This window comes from Eublepharis macularius, chromosome 4, assembly GCF_028583425.1.
Source record: "Eublepharis macularius isolate TG4126 chromosome 4, MPM_Emac_v1.0, whole genome shotgun sequence".
In the NCBI taxonomy this organism is placed as follows: domain Eukaryota; kingdom Metazoa; phylum Chordata; class Lepidosauria; order Squamata; family Eublepharidae; genus Eublepharis; species Eublepharis macularius.
Genome location: NC_072793.1, coordinates 144,055,092 through 144,071,879, shown reverse-complemented (window position 1 = coordinate 144,071,879; position 16,788 = coordinate 144,055,092). Strand labels below are relative to the sequence as shown.

At 50.3% G+C, this 16,788-nt stretch overlaps 1 protein-coding gene across 4 annotated transcripts in view; it reads left to right on the top strand.

Annotated features, from left to right (window-relative positions):
- The window catches only part of LOC129328354 (monocarboxylate transporter 2-like), a 70,182-nt gene extending 65,836 nt beyond the window's left edge, over positions 1–4,346 (top strand). For all 4 annotated transcript variants that reach the window (XM_054977363.1, XM_054977360.1, XM_054977362.1 and 1 more), the window contains one exon: positions 2,446–4,346. In XM_054977363.1, coding sequence (XP_054833338.1) covers positions 2,446–2,615 — 170 coding nt within the window. In that variant the 3' untranslated portion in view covers positions 2,616–4,346. The remainder of the gene's footprint in view (positions 1–2,445) is intronic.
- The last annotated feature ends 12,442 nt before the right edge of the window (positions 4,347–16,788 follow it).

Here is a 16,788-nt window from a genome sequence, read left to right as displayed (position 1 = left end):
AGCATTTTATTACCCAGTCCCTCTTACTCTCAAGAACAATCCACATTTTTCCTTTTTGACACCCCCTATAAAAAGAACAGCTGCACATTACCTTCCTGTTGTGATAATCTTTATTTTTTTCAGAACATCATATATATAGTGCTTTAACCAAGAAGCCATTTCCCAAGTTTATATACCATTTTATGAAGCAGATTAGGCTAATTGCTAAAGATTGGTAATGAGACCAGAAAGTGCTGTGTAATAGTTTGCAATATGAATTCTGCAGCATTCCTTCTTCCATTTTAATAAACAGTAAATTGATTGGTTCTTTGGCATTTAATAACCCACGTCTGGGTTTTGTTTTAATGAACTAAGTAAATTGTTCCTGGGATGTTTTATGGCTTTGTCTTATTCTCAAAGGGGGAAGTGGCAAGACTCTTCTGTTGTTGAATTTCCCAGTATTCTCCTCATTAAAACTCTCAGTGAAATGTATTTTGCAGACCTCCAGGTCATCCTGATTAGCAGAAAGTGAGAATTGCAGTAATTAGCCTCTGGTTGATGTTCCGTTAATAGGGCTGCATAAAAATCATGAATGTAGACCTGGTTGCTCTAGAAGCAACAACAATATTTTTTCAGTTGGGTCACATGAAATGATATCTCCCCCCGCCCCCAAAGTGGGAACCCATTCCATAAAGTTCTTAGTTCATACAAGTAGACGCTGGGATAATTACTCACCACACATTCAATAGATTGTCGCAGAGCAGATCATTAGAGGCAGTATATCTTGAGAAGAAAATAGTTCTAGGGAGCCAAATAACACATTGGTGACATGCTAATTGGAAGGTGGTAATGCATACACCGCAACCCCCCCCCCCCCAAATGCTGCCTTGATTTCAGCCTAGAAGTTGAAGATTTACCTTTTCTTTTGCCCTTATATTTCAAGATTTAACACCTTCTCAAATCAGGTGCATATGTTTTTGTTCCCATATATTAGTAATCTTGGCTCAAAGCCTTGTTGGGCAAATATATCACAGTGCTTCAAGTCCATGGATCCCTCCTTCTTTGTATATCCCACTATGCATCTGAAGGGATACTTCTGCAATTCTGCTCCATTAAATGTGAAGCCTTCTTCTAGTGGGAGAGGCTCTTCCTTTCCAGTACTCCTTGGGTTGGCTTCAGCCATCTGTGGGCTCAAGGATCATGTGGGCTCAAGGATCCCCACAAAAGTCCTTTTTACCCTAAGAAATTGATTCCTGGGATTGTAGAATCCATTCGGACTAATAGGTTGGGGTGGGGGGAACTGTGTTAAGGAGGGAGAAGGGGATAAATTGCAAAAGACGCAGGAAGGGTAATTCTTCTGACCCTTGTCCCCTCTACATGGCAATTGGTTTTGACCTGCATCATCTTTCCTGGGTTGAGGCTGCTATAGGGGAAGAGAATTGGAGAGAAATCTGTATCTGACTGTCCATGCCTCTTCCACTGAGAGATTACTGGATCCAACATCTTGTGTTGGATGATTCCCTGCCCAGCCTCCAAAGTTTCTTTCACTTTATGTTATACAGTAGTGAAACCAATGGTATTCTCTGCCCACTGGGTAACTGGTGTATGTTTATTGATTCTGCTTCCACAGGGGTTTTTTTAGTGTTTAAATAGGAAAACAAAAAACAGAAATTGTCATCCATGTAGCATTTCTAGGGCCAGTTTGTGAACATATGCCACAGTCCTTACTCAAGGTTTGCTCCAGAGAAACATTATGGGCAATAAATTTCAGCTTGGTATTTTGAAATAACATACTCCTGGGACCACTTGACAATGTGGATATGTGATTGCAAATCATTAATTTGGAAGAGGCGCTGAATGATAATGAAGGGTTTTTACTCTTGGGTTGATGAAACAGATTTTCCTCCCCTGATTTTAATTGGTATGGTTTTTTTTTAAGTTTGGAAACCTATAGCTCCATGCTCACAACAGCTTTCTTTTGCCGTTGTTCATGGTAGGCTACACATGGGTAAATTGGATGTGGCAGGAGTGGAGAGGTGGAAAAATTCTACTCTGCTAGCAGAGGTGCCTTCTCTTCTAAAAAAACAACAACAGCCTTTAGACCTCAAGATCTAGTTGCATGACTCTAGCATTTTGTGTAATTAGGGCTGCCAACTCTGGCCTGGGGAATTCTTGGAAATTTGGGGGGTGAAGTCCAGGGAGGGCAGAGTTTGGTGAGGGGCGGGATCTTATCAGGGTATAATGCCATAGAGTACACCCTCCAAAGCAGCTGTTTTCTCCAGGGGAACTGATCTCTGTAGTCTGAAGATCAATTCTAATTCTGGGAGATCTTCAGGACACCCGCCCCCCCCCCCCGGTAGGTTGGCAATCCTATGTGTATTTTGGTTCTATTTTTTTGTTACTTGAGTAACAGACCTCTAACATACCATGGCTTCTAAGTGAACTGTTCTCTTTCTACATTCATAGGAACTCTTATTGATGCTTTTGGGGACTACAAGTACATGTTCATTAAATGTGGCATAGTGATGGTCTTGGCTGGGTTGTTCCTGTTCATCATGAATTACTACAATTACCGGAAGCTTGCAAAAGAGGAGAAAAGGAAAAAGCATGACGTGGCACCTAAGGACAGACAGTAAAGAGGACAATATATGGAGCACGGAACTGAAGCAGGAAGGCCCCGAAACAACCCCGTTAAGAGCTGGAGAGAAAAGCTTAGACGAAGAAGCCAGTGGCACAAACTAGTCCTAAGTCTGTTTTCCTGACTAGGAAATGGCTCATTTCTGTTTGTTTCTTAAAATGACTATACATGAATCATGTGAAATTTCTCTTCAGCCTTTATATGCTATATTGTTTCTGTGCTTGGTCTAAAAGCCTAGAAGGAAATACCAAGCCTAGCTCAGCATGAATAGCTGATAAATATGTCTTGCTTCTTTCTACACCCCCTGCAAATCAGTACAAACTACCTTCAATAAGTTTCTGTCACTGCTGGGCGCAATTGATGCCTTTTCCTTGTTCAAGCTAGTCCTAGCCCTGAAAGTGTTTGAAAGTTGTGCAGGAAAGAGGGGAAGTTGCCGTGATTTCTTAGGGAATGTCCCTGTTGCAGCTTCTTTTGCCTTCAGTTCAATATTTTGGCACATATATGAGGGCTATTTACAGTAAAGTGGGCTCCTTCTTGTCTGCTGTGTGGACCCGCAGGATGTGCAGTATCTGGGCATCCGGTGGCAATCTGGTGAATTGAGTGAGGTGGTAACATGCACATGAGGCAGTTTAGGCGTGCCATGAGGTAGGGCAGCTGCGAGGACCCAGGGCTACTGCTAGGCCGATTGCTGCTGATTTCTATCTCACATGCCTGCCCTTCCCTTGTCCACTACACGCACTCATTGCCACATTCACTGCTTAGCATCATTTGGGTGTGTGTGGGTGGTGAGGGAAAATGGCACTTTTGGTAGCACTGGGAGGGAGGGAATGTGGCTCAGTCGTACAGCCTCTGCTTGTCAGGCAGAAAATTTCAGGCTCAACCCTCTACATCTCCAGTTTAAAAGGATCAGTTTGGGTAATGCCAAGACCTCTACCTGAGACCCTGGAGAGCTGCTGCCAGTCTGAGTAGACAGTACTGACTTTGAGGGACCAGTGGTCTGATTCAGTATAAGGCAGCTTCCTATGTTCAAGATCAGGTGTCCCAGCTGTGCACTGCCTGGCATCATCATGGAAAAGGTGTGTGTGCAGGTATGACCGAGAGTGGCAGAAGGACTCAAGTGGGAAGAAGGGCATGTAAACAAGTAGGAGTGAAGTGGGTGAGCAACAAGGAAGGCCAGACAGAACTGGTTGCGGGCAGAGGGGAGGAGGGCTTCCCTAGGCACTCTGTGCCCAGGGCTCTAAAACCTGGAACTGGCCCTGCTCACATACATACATACACACATGCTGGGCAAACGTTTCCTAAGATAAGATGGACCTTCAAAAGCTAAATTCTGCCATTGATTTATCTCTGTGAGAAATCCTCAACTGACCAGGTAATATGTCCATTGTAGAATTATCAGCTGCCTGGAGGGAAAAAATATCTTCGCCTTTTAATAGAGGCTTAAAGTGTGGAAACAGGTAGCTGAAGTTTTCCATGGCATGGTAAATAACATCATCTGGTAAATAACATCCCATTAAGCCTCAGTTAAAGAGACAGAGGTTATTTTTTCTCCAGGCAGTTGACAACCCTAGTCTATTGCAGAAGGGATTCTTCAGGAGTCTAATATGAACAAACCTTGTCTAAAATATTTGCAACTGTAGAAGACGCTCTTGTGCAATTCAGCTTGTATTGATTTTCCATCAGCCGTGCTTTCTAAAATTAAAATGAATTTGCTAATACAAAGGCTGTAAAGTTTTCTTTTATTTTGTTCTCCACATTAAAAGTGAGCTGTGAATTCCAGCTAGATGAAGAGCCAGACTCAGATAACTGCCAGGACTTCTGTCCCCACCCCACTCCCATTATTTCCAAAGCGATAATAATATCTACTTAGTTCTCTGTCCCAGCATGCCTCTCCATATCCTCATCTGAGATGTTTTGGCCAAGACACACTCCTAACCTAATCAAACCTTCCTTCATGATTGCATCATGATTGAAACAGAGATGAGGCTTCATACCAGATAACCTCCCAGAAAAAAATTTCCTTAAACCATCTTTTGAACAGCCAGTTTGAAGAAGAATTGTTTTTGTTGTGAAGTTCACATTTGGCATTTGGTTGAGGGTAAACTGTTTTGAAAGATGTGACTGCATTTTTAATCTCGCTAATGGAGTGTTGTTTTTGTCTTGTTTGGATTGTTACACACCTTGAATCTCAGAAAGTAAGGCAAAATATAATTTTGTAAAAAAAATTTAAATCAGCGCCTACTTCTGTGCCTTTAACAGAATCTTGATCTGCAGGCATTGTCAGGTGATCATAACTTGACAAGATTTGCCTACTAATTCCTGCAATTCAAATTGCCTAGTAGGACACAGAAGCAGTCTAGGATTGGCTTTTTTCTAGTCCGTTGGCAATCCTGTCTAATAAGAGAACCAGCACATTTTTGCAACCTGCGTAATGCTCTTAAAGAATCCTCAGTTGTATTGATGGGTCTTGAATTTATTGCCAGACCTTTTGATTTATTTAATCTTCAGCAAAAGCTTTAGTAATTTAGCTCAGAAAACACAGAGCTCTGATTTTCTTACATGTGCATATATTCTTGCATGTTAGCAGGGACTTTTTTTTTTACTGTTTCTAGCTAACAAAAACAGATCTGAGGCATGGATCAATAGTGTTATGTGGGATAATGCTACAGATAAAGAGTTTCAAATGCAGCTGCAGCAGGTTTGCTTTTGAGCAGCCAGCCACGGAATACATCTTCAGATATGCAAGTTTCCTCCGTCTTATTTATTCATGTGTTTCAACACTTGGAAAACCTTGAATGAAATGCTAGGTACAATTATGATAATACCTGATGTTTAAAGAACAGAATATTTAAACAAACTCCTCCTGTCGAGATAATGCTGAAAGCTGCTTTTTCTAGTTTTTTAGAATAACAGAGTGCCTCTTCATGTGTTGTTGTGACTGAATCAGACAAAAATAATTGATGACAAAGTAACTGACAAACAAGCAGATGACAATACACTTTTCTGTTAACAGAAGCAGCTCTTTACTGGACCAAAGCAATTTGAATGGCAAAATAAAGCCTGTATTACTTGAATCTCCAGACCCACAAGGATGGAGTCCCATATTTCCACACTGAATTCTCTGCATTTCTCAGAACATGGGGATCCTTCAGAAACAGATATAGGTGCAGCACAAAAAAATTATCTTAGTTTCAGATGGACAGCTGTGTTGGTCAGCAGCAGGGCTTTTTTTCTGGGAAAAGAGGTGGTGGAACTCAGTGGGGTGACCTCGGAGAAAATGGTCACATGGCTGGTGGCCCCGCCCCCTGATCTCCAGACAGTGGGGAGTTTAGATTGCCATCCGTGCCACAGCGCGGAGGGCAATCAAAACTCCCCTCTGTCTGGAGATCAGGGGGCGGGGCCACCAGCCATGTGACCATTTTCAAGAGGTTCCGGAACTCCGTTCCACCGCATTCCTGCTGAAAAAAAGCCCTGGTCAGCAGTAAAAGAGCAAGATTAGAGTCCAATGGCACCTTAAAGTCCAACAAGATTTCCAGGGTATAAGCTTTTGAGAATCAAAGCTCCCTCGGTCATATACTTCTATTCTATTTGATTCTCCATTCCTAACTTTTATCTGATAAAGGGAGCTTTCACTTTTAAAAGCTCATACCTTGGAAACCTTGTTGGTCTTTTATGGTGCTACTCGGCTTGAATCTTGCCCCCAAATTATCGGTCAATCACATTTTTCTTCTTGTCTTCCAGGGAGCTCAAGAAAGCAAGTATCATTCTCTCCTCCTCTGTTATCTTCACAACAATCCTGTTGAAATAGCTTAGGTTGTGAGTGACTAGTCCAGCAACTATCATGGCTAAATGGAGAATCCAGAGCTCCTCAGTCCTGGTATAATCAAAATATCCTATTAACTCTCCTGTGTAGATGTGGACAGAAATGGAGAAGCTTCTGGGAGATGTGTGGTAGAGAGTGCCCTCAAGTCATAGTTGACTTATGGCGACCCATGTGGGGTTTACATGGCAAGAGACTAACAGAGGTGGTTTGTCATTGCCTGCCTCTGCAACCCTGGTCTTCGTTGGAGGTTTCCCATCTAATTACTAACGAAGGCGCACCCTGCTTAGCTTCTGAGATCTGGTGAGATCAGGCTCACCCGGGCTATCCAGGTCAGGGTTCTGGTAGGTGTGGAGAACTGCTTATGCAAGCATAAGAAGACCCAGTGTAATGTAGTGGTTAGAGTGTTGGACTAGGATCAGGGAGACCCAAGTTCGGACCTCCACTCTGCCATGGAAGCTCACTGGGTGACCTTGGGCCAGTCATACAATTTAAAACTAACCTACCTCACAAGGTTGTTGTGAGGATAGAATGGAGGAGAGGAGAATGATGTAAGCCACTTTGGGACCCCATTGGGGAGAAAGATGGGGAATAAATGAAGTTAAAAATGCAAATAAATATAGAAATCCTTGCCTATGTTCAACAGTTGAGGATTTCATTTTCTAATGATATGGGTAAATGAATACCAGTGCTGTTTCCAGTCTGGCAATCCAATTTACTGGCATAGCCTAGAAACTAGAGTGATGTGAGGGGAGTGGTCAAAATCCCATCTGACTTTTTGGAAGAGAGAACTTCCCCCTCAACATTTGGGTGTCCTGTTGACATAATAAATTGAGGGTAGGTGGAAGAGATCTCAAAGATGGGTATTAATAGTAAAAAGGAGGAGAGAGAAACAAAACTGAGGGAGATCCAAAGAAACGACAGGGAACTGAGAAAGGGATAGTTCGGGAGAGATAAAGAGATGGGAGCAATCTAGAAATCTCAAAAGAATAATAAAACAGGACAGATATTTACACCCATCTTTCTTGCTTTGTAATGGGTATATTAAAACCACTCATAGAATTCTTGGATTTTCCCAGGGCTTTGTAGTAGATACTGGGATTAGTCTTCTCTTTGAACCCTGCTTTTTACAATGGAGCCATAGCAGAGGCAGCCAGCCAGTTATTTACAATTTGATTTCCCTAAATAGCCTTGAACATATAATCAGTTGTTCTCCACTGAAAACCGCAGAGTTGAAAGAGAAGGTGGAAGAAATCTGAGAACGTAAACTGTGATGTAGATCCCTGTATAGGTCTCTGCTTATTCTTTATAATGAGAAGAAGAAACTTTTTGTTTTTGTTTTTTTTGTAGCAATATTGACTTTATTTTTTTACTGCGTTTATTGTCAGCCCTTCTTTTTTAAAAAATTTTTAAATTTTATTATTATAACATATGTACATAATCATACATTGAACCGTATACATCCATTTTTACCACTTCCCTCCCACCCCCCACCCCCACCCCATTATATCTTCATATCTTTAACCATGTGCACAGATTCTTCATTCTGGCTTGAATGCTTGGGTTGGCTTCCCCCCTTTCCACCCAGTGCCTATAACACGACCATTTACTTGTAATCTTTTGATGCTTATCCTCCCATGTCTCATCAGCAATCTGTACAAATATATCCAATTGTACACGTTCAAAGACATAATTGTTCCATTTTTCCATTGTCTATTTATGCTTGTCCTTCCATCCCAATGCTATTGCAGCCATTCCGGCTAAAATCATAATTTTATATAGATCTTGCTTATTTCCATCTACTCTTTTATTTCCCAATATTCCGGAGATAAGCAGATCCCTATTAACCTCTATATTAACTTGAAATAAACCAGACATTACTCTTATAATCTTTTGCCAATATTCCTTGACCACATTACAATCCCACCACATATGCCAGCATGGGAGCGAGAAGGCTTATCTCATCAGGAAACGATTCAAGAAATAATGAAATGTATAAATAAAATTAAAATGGATAAAGATAAAGAATTGGCCAGGAAATTTATATGGAAATGGTATAGAACACCGGCTTAGATATCGTATATAGAAACTTTTTGGTTCACAGTAACAAGAGGGCTTCCAGTGTATTCACAGTGCCATCCTAAACAGAGTTACACCTTTCTAAGCCTATTGACTCTGCTTAGAATGGGAGTGAAAGTCAATTTAAGCTTGGATCTTATACTTTTGTTTTATGCACGTTTCTCTCCTGGCACTGGGGAGGTAGTCTTCTGTGGAGCTCACCTCCTCTTGCAATGAAAAACACTGGAATTGCACAAGCAGAAAATGCCTAGTGCAAGTGCCACAATGGAGGACTGCATCCACAGCACCTTGAGAGAAGTGTGCATGGAGCAAAGGTACAGGATCTAAGCCTTTGATTGTTGCAACTAAATGTTCTTATTTTCCTTCTCGCTACTAATAAATAATCTGAGTGGTCTCGGTTTCTGTCTAGCTATTCAAACACAGCATGCTAAAAACAAAAATTCGCTTAATTCATCAAAATGTGATGTTCTTTCTTTTTTGTAAAGTCGCATTACTCTTGTTTCGTCATTACTTTTAATAATATTTTGAAAGTCAATAAAATGTCCTGGGCTGTATTTTAATGAGATACTCACGTACCATATGAAAAGACTGAAATTTCTTTTTCTGCTGAGAGCACGGCAGAGGAAACAAAGCAGCAATCAGAGTTGAGCACAGGTCTGCTTGCACTATACAGGAATAATGATGTGTAACATATACTGTAAACCACAAAAATCATGAATACAAGGACCAGGAAATTGCCTTCTGCACATTATTAAGTGCCACTAGGACAAGACAGGCAAAGTCATCTTAATACTACTGACCATGCTTTGACTCTGCCTTCTGCTATATGATGACTGGATAATTCAAAAATATACCCAAATGCCACCACATGGTAAATAACCACAGGAAATGCAATCTGACCCTAAGCACAGTTACTCAGGAACTTGTCCAGCTGTGCTCAGTGGAGTCATTCTCAAATAAATGTGCAAAACACATTCCTATAAATGGCTTTAAAAAGGGGTTGGCCAGATTAATGGAGGTCAGATTCATTCAAGCAGCAGGACCTAATAACATCAGCTATACCATCTTGGGGGCATTCACTTGCTTGTCCTTCATGTGTCGATAACACCCTTCTGTTCTTTACTTTAGACATACAGGTCATTCCCTATACAAAAGCATAAATGTTCAGAAATCTGACATTAAAAATTGGGTGAATGTTTTAATCTTCAAGTGCATTCTGCTGCTGATCAAAAGTTACTGTTCTCCTATGAAGGAATAGAGACTTCGATGTAAAATTGCTGAATGAGAAGCGCGAGCGCCCGACTTACCGGGCGCTCGGTTTGCTGCCGGGAGGCGCGGGGGACGGGGCAGGCGCGGCGGCCGGCATGCTGGCTGTCCCGACCGTAGTCGGGCGGCCAGCAGCCCAATGGGATTTGAATCCCAGCCGGCCAATCCGCGGCGGCCGGGAGGCGGGCCGGGGCGGGGCCAGCCACCGGACCACAGGGAGGCAGTCTTCCCTCTGGTCCGCTGGCTGGGTATTTATCCAGGCTCGGCCCCGGCCCCAGCTCACTCGGCTCGGGCGACGGAACGGTGCGGTTCGACGAGCGGCGACGAGGAAGCGGAGAAGAGCTCCGAGGCAAGACAGAAAGAAGGCAGAAGAGCTCCGAGGCAAGACAGAAGCTGACCGCTGCGTGGAGCTCGGGCAGAGGCCAAGGGGTCTAGCTGAGCCTCTCGCCTTGCCGCTCATCTCCCGGGCCACAGCTCCCTGCCCCTCGGGTTAGCACAGGGCAGGTGGGAGCGCCGGGGCAGCCCCCTGGGTCTCCAAGGTCGGGCCCCAACGCGTCGACGAGGAGCCTCCTCGACTCCCGGTCACCCTGCTGTCGGCCCCCCCCGCCCCTTGGTTAGAGCAGGGCGGGCGTGAGCCTCGTGGCTGTGGGCCCCTCGGTAGAGCTGAGCTGAGGGCCCCAGCACGTGGAAGACAGGCGAGGGCAAGAGGTCTCCAGCTCCCGGCTATGGCACCTCCCAAGAGGGCTGGTGGGGCAGATACAGCGGCGCAGGGGCGTGGCAAAGCGGCACCATCTCCCCCCGGGGCCACCAACGGTAAAGGGGCGGCCAGCAGCAAGGGCAGGAAGGGCGCCCATACCGGCAAGCCCAAGCTGACGCCGGGGGGCAAGGGAAAAGAGCGCGCTGGGGGGGCGGCGGCGGACAGCCACTAAGACCCCCCCACCCTTTTCGGAGCTACCCCCCACCACTGGGCCCACGGGGAGCAAGGGGCGGGCGAAGGAAGCCCACCCCAGGCTCCCCCCCAGAAAAAAAGGCACTGAGCAAGGAGGGAGGGCTGATAAGGACAACGCAGCCACCTCCCTCCAGAGTATTAGTCGGACCCTGGAGCTGCTCGCAGCCAGGGTTGAGACCCTGGGGAACTCCGGGCCTGGGGGAGCCGCGCCTCCCCCAGGGCCTGTCGAGGTCCTCTCGAGCAGGCGCAGCAAGAAAAAGAGAAGCGGCTCTGCCAGAGAGCATCGGGGGGAGAGGTCATCAAGCTCCAGCTCCAGGAGCTCCAGCCGCAGACGGCGCCCCTCCACCAAGAGGAGGAAGACCCCCAGCAAGTCGAGCCGACGCCGCCGGCACCAGGAGGATTCAGACAGCGATGGATCCACAGGTGAGTCCTCATCGGAGGATGAGTGCGGCGGGTCGGGCTATTGGGAGGCAGGGGCCGCCATCCCCAGGATCCCAGGCTGGGCCTCGCGGCGCAGGGTGTCATCCGGCGGTGGGGACTCCCGGGAGGTGTGGGGGGCAGATGACAACGAAACATCCCCCCTCCCCTCTCGGTCCTTCACGGACGATGAGGACCCCCCGGGGATCCACCTATCTCGAAAGACTCGGGAGAGAATCCTGAATGGGTTCTACGTAGATGTTTTCTCCCTCCTCAGGCCGGAGGCGGAGGATGGGAGAAGTGCCCCGTCTAGCAAACGGGACAAAAAGACGCCAAAAAGGGAGACAGCCGAACGCACCTTTAATAACTGGATGGAGGGGTTCACTGTCTACATGGGGGTGGTGCAGTTAGCGTACCCGCTACGAGGGTGGCACCTGTCCAACCATTTGGGCAATGTCCTGCGGGCCCGGGCCCTTGCTGGGGATGCGGCAGCTATGGACTATGATGAGGCCTTTCGGAAGAGGGCCTCCCACAACCCCAGGGCAAGGTGGGACCTCATCAGCCAGAAGCTCTGGCTTTGGCTGGTGGGTCCCCAAATGAAGGGGCGGGCTGAGCCTGCCCGGGTGGGACGCTGTTTCAGCCGGCGGGACAGGCTTCGCGGCCTCTGCTGGGAATTTAACCAGGGCAAGTGCCAGCGGTCCAAGTGCCGTTACGAGCACTGCTGCGAGTCCTGCGGGGCCCCGCACCCCCGCCAGACATGCCCCCGAGGATCGCAGATCACGGCTCCCTTTCGGGGGGGTCGGTCCTCCAATGGCGGTGCCCATAGGGACGGGGGATCGGGTTCCACCGCGGCTCACCAATCCAGCAGCAGCAGCAAATAGCCCGGCCTGTGGCATGTTGGGGTTGGCCCCCACACCTATCCGCTTGCAGGCCCTCCGCCCCCTCCTAGCACAATACCCCAACAGGTTAGCAGCCACCTTTCTGTTGGAAGGCTTCTCCAAAGGCTTTCGGATCCCTTTCACAGGTCCCCGTGTGGCCACCTCTTCGGGCAACCTTAAGTCCGCAAGGGAGTTGCCTGAGGTGGTCGCTGCTAAAATCGCCAAGGAGGTGGGGGCTGGCCGGGTCTCCGGTCCCTTCTCTTCCCCCCCGCTTCCTAACCTCAGGGTTTCCCCACTGGGGGTGGTCCCCAAGAAGGCCCCAGGGGAGTTCAGACTCATACATCACCTGTCATACCCGCGGGGTTCTTCAGTCAATGACTGCATCCCCCAGGAGCTGTGCTCAGTCAGATACGCCTCCTTTGATCAGGCGGTCCGCTTAGTCCAATCCTGCGGGCGGGGGGCCCTCTTGGCCAAGTGTGATGTCCAATCCGCTTTCAGGCTACTCCCAGTTCACCCTCAGGACTTCTGCCTCCTGGGCTTCAAGTTCAGGGATCAATGGTACGTGGACAGGGCCATGCCCATGGGATGCTCCGTCGCCTGTGCCGCCTTTGAAGCGTTCAGCACCTTCTTGGAGTGGGCTGCCAAGGATCGCATGGGTTCCCCCCACATTACTCATTACCTCGATGATTTCCTGATAATGGCGCCCCCCGGTGGTCACACTTGTGCCATCCGGCTTAGGATCTTCCAGGACCTGGCCGACGAATTGGGGGTCCCACTCGCGCCAGAAAAGACGGAGGGCCCCGCCTCCCGTCTCACTTACCTGGGGATTGAACTCGACTCCGAGGCAGGCCTTTCTCGCCTCCCCCCGGACAAGTTAGCCCGGCTCCGGGCCATCATTGAGGCTACGCTCACTCGGGAGAAGTGCACCTTAAGGGACCTCCAGTCCATCCTCGGGCATCTTAACTTTGCCTGCAGGGTGGTTTCCCCGGGTCGGGCCTTCTGCGCTCGCCTGGCCAGGGCCTGCAGGGGGGCATCGGCACCGCACCATCACATACGGCTCACAAAGGGGATAAAGGAGGATCTCAGGGTCTGGGGGGAATTCCTCTCCAATTACAATGGGGTTTCGCTGTGGCAAGTCGCCCTCTCCCCTGGCTCCGACCTGCAGGTGCAGTCGGATGCAGCAGGCAGCCTGGGGTTTGGGGTTTTCTTCAAAGGAAGGTGGTGCGCCCAGCGATGGCCCTCATCCTGGGCCAGCTCCGGGATCCTCAGGGACCTCACCTTCCTGGAGCTGTTTCCCATTTTGGTCGCTGTCACAATCTGGCGGGAGGAGTTCAGGGACAGGCGGGTCCTCTTCTGGTGCGACAACCAGGCGTCAGTCCGGGTGATTAACAAGCAATCCTCTCGCTCTGAGCGGGTCATGCGGCTCATCCGGCATTTTGTCCTATGCTGTCTTTCTGCTAACATCTCATTTTCAGCCCAGCACATAGCAGGTTTGGATAACAGCATGGCAGACGCGTTGTCTCGCTTCCAGATGGAGAGGTTCTTCTCGCTGGCGCCTCAGGCGGCACGCACTCCCGACCCATTCCCGGGGAACCTGTGGGAGATTGGCGAGACACCGTGACACAGGGAATCTTCAGCTCCGTGGATCCCTCTACTCTGCGGGCCTATGCCAAGGCGGTGGTGCGCTTCCTCACCTTCGCTGGAAAGGAAGGGGAGTGGGACCCCTGGCCGCCATCCAGGACCACGATCCTACGCTACCTGGCTCACCTGCGAGGATCTGGCTTCGCTCCAGGAACCATGCGGCGCGAGTTGTCGGCCATCTCTTTCGTCTGCAAGGCAGAGGGTTTCCCTGACCCATGTGGCGGTTTCCAGGCTCGCCGGGCCATAGAGGGGTGGGGGAGGGTCTCCCCACGGGCACCTGACCAGCGCAGGCCCATCACCCTACCCATCCTGCGGGCGATCTTGCGGGTTCTTCCAGACATTTGCTGGTCCTCATATGAGGAGCGGCTCGTACGCGTGGCCTTCACCCTGGCCTTCTTCGGGGCCTTCAGGGTCAGCGAACTGGTGGCAGGGTCCCGCCAGGATGCCTCTGGCAGGGCCCAGGGTGTGGGGGACGTGGTCCTTTCCAGACGCAGGGTCACCATTGTGGTCCGGCAATCCAAAACTGACCAGCGGGGCCGGGGGGCCTCCGTCACCTTGCGGGCCGCTCGTGAGCGAGCCATCTGTCCAGTTACGGCGGTCCAGTCTTTCCTGGCAGTTCGGCCTCCCCTCCCAGGCCCCTTCCTGGCGCACAGGGGGGGCTCCCCTCTCACACGCTACCAGTTCGCGGCCCTCCTGCGGTCCTGCCTTCAGGCGGCAGGGTTCCCGCCGGCGGATTTCGCATCCCACTCCTTCCGCATCGGCGCGGCCACGGTGGCGGCAGGCCTTGGGCTCCCCGCATCTGCCATCCAGCAGCTCGGCCGCTGGCGGTCCAGGGCCTTTCGCACCTACATCCGCCCTGCCCGGGCTCTTGCTCATTGAGTTTTGTTTATGCTTCATGTTTCAGGGCGGCGGAGGATTGTGTGGATTTGCGGCCACAGTATCGTGTATTGGGCCGGGAAGTACGCCACGTCTTCAGGATGGGGAAGACACCTTGGGCTGGACGACCGCATCGAGATTCGCTGGATCGGCTCCCGGGGCATGCTGTGGGAGGCGCTGGTTCCCACCTTGATTCGGAAGGCCCGCCGGGAGGGCCCACCCGACGCCTTGATCATCCAGCTGGGAGAGAACGACCTGGGCAAGCGAGAAGCCCCGGAGCTGAAGCGGGCGATGTGCAGTGACTTGGACTATCTAAGGGGTTTGTTCCCTCGGACTTTCCTCCTGTGGTCGGACTTGCTCCAGAGGCGCTGCTGGCGTTTTGCGCGCCACCCGGAGAAGGTGGATGGAATCCGGCAAAGAGTGGCCCGCGCCATGGGACATTACATCTCTGCGGCTGGGGGCCTGCTCATTCGGCACGTGGACATCTCATTCCGCATGGAGGCGCTGTTTCGCCCAGATGGGGTGCATCTGTCCAGCTGGGGGCAGGACGTTTGGCTGCAGGACCTCAGGGATGGCCTGCTGGAGTGGTTGCGGCGGTAGGAGCTTTGGCGGGAGCCCCCCCCCCGGGGGGGGCTCTGGTGGCGGTTGGTCATTGGATCGGATCTCTTTTGGGGGAATCAGGGCCTCTGCCCTGGTTCCTGTAAGGGGATTCCCATAAGGAATCTTGGGGGTGAGTCACGGAGGTGCATGCCCAGCTCGGGGGCTGCCAGGCGGACTCACCACCAGGCGGCAGGGGAATCATGCAGGGGTGTACACCCAGATGATCTCCCCCTTAATGCCGCTCCTTGGGTGCCCCCCCTCAGCTGGGGCCTGAGGGGGGAGGGTTCATCGGCTGGCAGGCGGGCCAGCCGATGCTTGGGGATCCGATCCATATGACTGCCTTCGCTCCTTCCTGCTGTTCTCAATAAAGTTGTGGCCATTTTCACCCAGCCATGGTGTGGTCTCAGTTTGTCGCCAGCGCCGGTCGTCCTGCGCGCCATCAGCCTAGGCTGCAAGCGCGAGCGCCCGACTTACCGGGCGCTCGGTTTGCTGCCGGGAGGCGCGGGGGACGGGGCAGGCGCGGCGGCCGGCATGCTGGCTGTCCCGACCGTAGTCGGGCGGCCAGCAGCCCAATGGGATTTGAATCCCAGCCGGCCAATCCGCGGCGGCCGGGAGGCGGGCCGGGGCGGGGCCAGCCACCGGACCACAGGGAGGCAGTCTTCCCTCTGGTCCGCTGGCTGGGTATTTATCCAGGCTCGGCCCCGGCCCCAGCCCACTCGGCTCAGGCGACGGAACCCCACCCACCGCTCCCTTTAGTTCGTGGGTTGTTAAGTTTCTTCTTTGTCACAACTTGTTGGCGGTTGGTCATTGGATCGGATCTCTTTTGGGGGAATCAGGGCCTCTGCCCTGGTTCCTGTAAGGGGATTCCCATAAGGAATCTTGGGGGTGAGTCACGGAGGTGCATGCCCAGCTCGGGGGCTGCCAGGCGGACTCACCACCAGGCGGCAGGGGAATCATGCAGGGGTGTACACCCAGATGATCTCCCCCTTAATGCCGCTCCTTGGGTGCCCCCCCTCAGCTGGGGCCTGAGGGGGGAGGGTTCATCGGCTGGCAGGCGGGCCAGCCGATGCTTGGGGATCCGATCCATATGACTGCCTTCGCTCCTTCCTGCTGTTCTCAATAAAGTTGTGGCCATCTTCACCCAGCCATGGTGTGGTCTCAGTTTGTCGCCAGCGCCGGTCGTCCTGCGCGCCATCAGCCTAGGCTGCAATTTCTGTTGTGAATGTAAAAACATTGGTCTGGATATATACTTCCACGCATCTGTTGAAATTAACTCTGACTCATAAAAACTCATTCCAGAATAAGTTCTATTAGTCTTTAAGGTACCATTGGGCTCCAATCTTATTTTGCTGCTTCCAACTAACATGGCTACCCATCTGGAATGATCAGCGGGGAGAACAGGCTCATCAGTGGATTCTAATAATGAGGACTAAAAAAAAAAAAATACACATCTAGATGGATGAAACCTCTGAATACCAAAGGTAGGAAGCAAGTAAGGGGAAGATCTTGGCCTGTTTCTTGGCCCTCCACGGCAACTGTTTGGCCACTTTTTGAAACGCAGTGCCAGACTAGATGGACCACTGGTCTGATCCAGTCAGGCACCTTTTGTGTTCTTAAGGAGTGCAGCTCAAATGCTCGTTTTTAT